Raw genomic sequence first — 5,624 nt, forward strand, 5'->3', positions numbered from 1 at the left:
TCTTAAGGAAAGAAAACCTACTCAATCAATTAAAATTTTGATAACATAATACAGTAAGTTGTAATGCATCATCATTACAGTTAGGGCCGTATTCTTTTATTTTTTAAAACGACCTCTTTTGTTATACAAACTCATTCGCGCCTCTAGCGAGTTGATATTATTTAGATAACAAAAATAATACGCGCAGTAAGTATGACTTGATCATGATGTTTGTTTGACATGCTGTATATCGTAGGTAGACAGAAGCATAGACATAGATTATGCAAACGTGTAGTTGGTTTAGAGCTGCACTCTCAGAGATTGATTGTTTTGAAAAAAAAACATTGTTTTAAATTTTTGTTTTTGATGAGCCAATTTTTGCGCATATGTCTGGAAACCAGTGATATATGACCACTGACAAAAGAGCAGATTGCAGTTTATGTTTACGTTTAAAAATAGATGTTATATGGCTTAAAGCGTTACATTTTACCAAACAATTGAGATTAGTTCTAAAGAGAGTTATCTTAATATATGACTGAAGTCACTGATGCCAAAATGAGATGATCCTGAGACAAAAATAAAAATTAAAACTGTCAATTTATGAGAGTGCAGCTTTAAAATAGAACATTGAAGAACATCGCAAATAAAAACCACTCTCTGCACTTTAAATTAGGTCGGGAAGGTTGGGAATTGCCCTTTTTCCTTTCTGAAATGGGTTTTGCATGTCCAACTATTTATTTGCTTTGCCTCACCTCAATTTATTACTGTACACAATAATGAAAGTGAATAGAATCAGATTGATAAAGATAAATGTCGTTATTGGGTCACATACAAAACAATCTTTCTCACTCATATTCTCAGAGTTAAAGTTGCCGCACTACGATCAGGGAGACAGCTATACAGCTGTCGATTAAGATGAATGTCAGCCGTATTTTTATTTTTAAAACTTAGATTTAAAAAGTACGATAAGGCCAATTTTAAGTTATTTTATGTTTTATATTGAATACCAGCTCTGTTGCATACTGTTTTATATTGCCTATTTTCGAATTGCCTTGATACAAAAGATAAAGTTGTTCATATCGTTATTTTCGAATATCATCTTCACTTGGAGTGAAAAAATCTGACCAGAAATTTTATAACTGAAACAATGACAAATGGATATGGCCTTACGACTTGTTGTGTCCATTCTTAAATTTTTAAGTCTTTTGTACATTTCAATAAGTTCACACTTTAAAATTAGGCTAATGGATGTGTCTATCTAGTATGATTGTACTGTTCATACAAGTTTAATTTTATGCATATTAACGGGTCTGTTTTATAAACGTTTGACTTTGTATTATTTTGTTATTTTATATTGCTGCATAAATCATACCTTATCTCACATTGAAGGCATTAGTCAGATGATCTTTATTTCTGATTATTTTACTTCCTAGTTTGTCACGGCAAAGATCAATTGAAGAAGTAAAAATCAACGGTGCAGTGATAAGTAGAGACTATTTAAGTTATGACAGGAGCTGGAGTTATATTTTTTATATCTTTGTAGTTTAATTGAACATAATATAATTACTATAATGGTAATATTAGTGTTATTGTGTTTAATAAATGTCGTGGTTTGTGAAAGATGCCCTGTTGCTAAGTATGGTGACAACTGTGAATATACTTGCAAATACCCTCATTGTTTCTGCAATTCATATTCACACTGTGGGTCGTGTGAAGAAGGATATTGGAACATTAGTGAAAACTGCACGTCTACATGCATTCCTGCAACATGCACATGCACCAACTATACAAAGTGTATTTCTTGTATAGACGGATATTATGGATTGGAGAGTAAATGTGACAAGAAGTGCTATTCTGGATGCAATGTTAATAAATGTTATAATAACGGAACGTGTGAATGTAAGGCAAACTTTACTGGCAGTAAATGTGACTTGTGTGTAGATGGCCGATATGGAGCGAACTGTTCTATGCAATGCAGCCGAGGTTGTGAGGGGAATATTTGCAACTTGCGTGATGGAACATGCAACTGCATTCGAAATTATAGTGGTGTAAAATGTGAATATTGCATAGAAGGTCACTACGGAAAAGACTGTCTTAATACATGTAGCATTGGTTGCTTTGAAAATACTTGTTCTTCTTCCGACGGAACATGTGATTGTAAAGAATATTACAAAGGTGATAAATGTGATACGTGTGTCGATGGCAAGTATGGAGCATACTGCTTATTGCAATGCAGCCGAGGTTGTGAGCGTAGCACATGCAGTTCAACAGAGGGATCATGCAACTGCCATATACATTATAGTGGTGGAAAATGTGAAAACTGTATGACAGGTTGGTATGGAGATAACTGTTCAAAACAATGTAGCCAGGGTTGCCTAGACAATACTTGCTCTCATACTGACGGAAAGTGTGATTGTAAAGACTTTTACAGAGGTGATAAATGTGACATGTGTGTAGACGGGATGTACGGTGGACATTGTTTAAATAAATGTGAGTTCTGTCATCGATATTCTTTGTCTTTCTATTATATGCGATCAATAATTTGAAAAAAAATATCTTAAGGAGGCAACAATTACGAGTTCAAAGTTTTGTTGCATTGATGTTTGTTGTACTTTCATGGGTTGTATGGTATGGGTTAAAATAAACCTACGTTTTATTTTGTAAATGGGCAATTATGTTATGCATTAATAACATTTAAACGGGTTGAAATGTCTTTAAACCAGTTTGTTATCAGTTGACTGTTTCATTTAATAAGTTAATAAGTAACACTTAAATAATCACCTTTCAGTTTTAAATAACACTTTCAAAACTATGAACTTAATCTCGTTTTGAGTATTCGCTTATAAACGTCGCGCTATATACACCGTAAAGTACTGACATTACGCTTTGGTTTTAATAAGTTTGACGTTAAAACAATTTCCTCATTTAGTGGAACAAAATCCTGCCAACAAAACAGACAGTGTTCCAGCTGGTGTACTAACGTGGGGAGTTATTACTGCTGTGGTGGTGCTAGTTGCTGCTGCCGCTCTAACGGTCAAACGAAGGTTTGTAGAAATAAACATACTTTAACTGTTATGTTTTCTAATTCATCATGACACTATTCGTATTAGTGTTGGTATCTTAACTTGATTTCGGTATCAGTTTGTTTCGACTGATTAGATTTGGGCATATACCTATACAATCATGTGCAGTTAATCTTTGTATCACATTTACTGCAAGTGTGATTGTGCTGTTCTTGGTGTTGTTGACATTATCGGTACACCGTAATACTTTTGCTTCTGGTATATTGAAATGACTTATTTATCTTATTTTAAAGCTTACTACAAATTCAATTTCAGATTATCACAAAAGGTAGCAAAATGCCATAGAACCGAGCGAAGTACTACACATCAGGGTACAAAATACACTAATATTTAATGAGTTATAATAAATAAAATATTAACGTCAGTGCTGTATGTATGACTTCGTGAATATTGTATGGATAGTGTATCATTGTATAAGTATTTTTCTAAAAGTGTGTATATTAACACATCGTTTGCTCGGGCAACCCAATTATCAAATGTAACTGAACTCCAATGATTATCTTATTATATAGGACGTCCCATTAATTACTCGCTATACAAGTGCAAATAGGTTCATTGTAATGTGTGATAAACATATGCGTGTTCATGGCATACAGTTTTTTTTCATATATCCCAGTGAGACGGAACCGTTAAAACCATACAAACTTGTGTAAATGTACACAAATAATAGAAAATTAATTTACTAGGTCAAATCAATTGAAGAAAATGGAAACATTTTCAGAAAATGATAGCGTTTTATGCACATATTTGTTAATCATATTTTCTTCTTAAATGACGGTTCATGAATGTTACAGGAGAGGAATCAGCTCAAACCGAACCATACGAAGCATTAAATAGCAGCCGCATGGAAGAAAGTGATAGTAGAGATATCTACACAAGACTGTTCATGACTGCACCTACTGCAATGACTGAACGTGTCAACCCTGACTGTAGTGCTACGAATATGTTGAATGTTATAGAAGGTAAAGCAGCCCAATCGAACACATATGAACCATAAAATGCCACCCGTTTAAAAGAAGGTGACCGGAGTGATACCTACAGAACGTTGCTAGTGACAGAACAAACTGGATATACGGACTGTTGCAATTCCGAAAATATTTCAATGTATAATCCAACAATCAGTTCGGATCCTCACTCGTACGCTAACATGAAGCTCAAGAAATGATCGTTTGTAGAGAAATGACAACACACACATGCGCACTTCCTATAACAATAATACCTATATTTACTGGTCGAAGTGCCTTAATTTCAAGACAGTATACTTCAATACATAGAAACACAAACGTTGACTAATCTGCGGTTATAGAGATTACAAACACAAGCATGACAATCTTATGTTAACACGTTTATAAATGTTTTGATACTTTTGCTACTAAACTATTTCAAAGAAATAGAATACAATAAAACATGATCGGGTGCCAGCAGAGATTGCCAAAAAGGACTTCGGAGATTAAATAATTTATTTATGTATATTTTTTACTTTTTAAAACATCCTTTACACTACATTTGTTTCAGATATGAAATACACGAACTGTTTAATCAGACCGTTTACATTGTTTAAAACAATGGCAAGATATCTTATGGAAAGAAAAAAAATCAATTAAAATTTAGGTTACATATACAGTAAGTTATAATGTAACATCACTTGACTTAGGGCCGTTTTCTTTTATGTTTCAAAACAACCTCTATTTTTTTATATAAACTGTTAATACATCAAGGCTATGCAATTTTCGCGTCCCGAGTTGAGTATAATAAAGATAACAAGAATCATAGATACAGTAAGTATGATTTGTTCATGGTGTCTGTTTGACATGCTGTAAATCGAAGGTAGACAGAGGCATATACATAGTTTATGGCAAACATGCTGTTGATTTAAAATAGAACATTTAAGAAGATCGCAAATAAATACCACTCTTTGCACTTTAGTGAAACTGGGTGGGGGAAGAATGGGCATTGCCCTTTCTCTATCAGAAATGTGTTCGGCATATCCAACTAATGATTTACTTAGTCTCACCGCAACTGTACATGAATGTGAATAGAATCAGATTGTTCTCACCAATGAACTTAGATTTAAAGTTGCTGCACTAAGATCAGGGAGACAAGCATTACGCCTGTCGAAACTGCTACCATCCTTAAAATTATGTATCACCCTCCGTTATGTATTCTATTACGCAGGTAAAATGTAGCATTCACCGCAATATCTTTCTGTATGATTCGGCTCAATACAATAAATACTTCCATGGACTGCAGCTTACTTTGAGAACGACGTATACACTTATTGTATTCAATTACATGATCGTTCTCACGCGATAGTATTTATGTTGGAAGTAAAGAATATAAAGCACCTGATGTAATGGTAAAATGTCAAAACTGTTTTACAAATGAAAACTTCCTTGTTCAATTTAATTCTCATTCCTATAGCAACAAATATTCATGATTTCAAACAAAATTTAGAATCAGCACATGTTTTAGATTAATAAGTATATGACAAAATTGCGAACCTATTGAAAGGGAACTCCTCATTAATGCAGTACTTTGATATGTATAGGTCAATATCGACGA

At 33.6% G+C, this 5,624-nt stretch overlaps 1 protein-coding gene across 1 annotated transcript; it reads left to right on the forward strand.

The window, feature by feature from the left end:
• Positions 1-1,499: 1,499 nt before the first annotated feature.
• LOC128204681 (multiple epidermal growth factor-like domains protein 10) lies at positions 1,500-4,059 on the forward strand. Its single transcript, XM_052906080.1, has 4 exons — positions 1,500-2,469; positions 2,909-3,023; positions 3,318-3,373; positions 3,857-4,059. Exons 1-4 carry the CDS (start codon positions 1,551-1,553, stop codon positions 4,057-4,059), a joined length of 1,293 nt encoding a protein of 430 aa, XP_052762040.1. The 5' UTR covers positions 1,500-1,550.
• Positions 4,060-5,624: the final 1,565 nt, after the last annotated feature.

The sequence above is a fragment of the Mya arenaria genome, chromosome 10 (assembly GCF_026914265.1).
Source record: "Mya arenaria isolate MELC-2E11 chromosome 10, ASM2691426v1".
In the NCBI taxonomy this organism is placed as follows: Eukaryota; Metazoa; Mollusca; class Bivalvia; order Myida; family Myidae; genus Mya; species Mya arenaria.

Coding starts and splice junctions, on each gene's coding strand:
- LOC128204681 (XM_052906080.1), top strand. CDS start 1,551: ATGGTAATATTAGTGTTATTGTGTTTAATAAATGTCGTGGTTTGTGAA. Junction 3,024..3,317: donor GCTCTAACGGTCAAACGAAG/GTTTGTAGAAAT, acceptor ATTCAATTTCAG/ATTATCACAAAAGGTAGCAA. Junction 3,374..3,856: donor GCGAAGTACTACACATCAGG/GTACAAAATACA, acceptor TGAATGTTACAG/GAGAGGAATCAGCTCAAACC.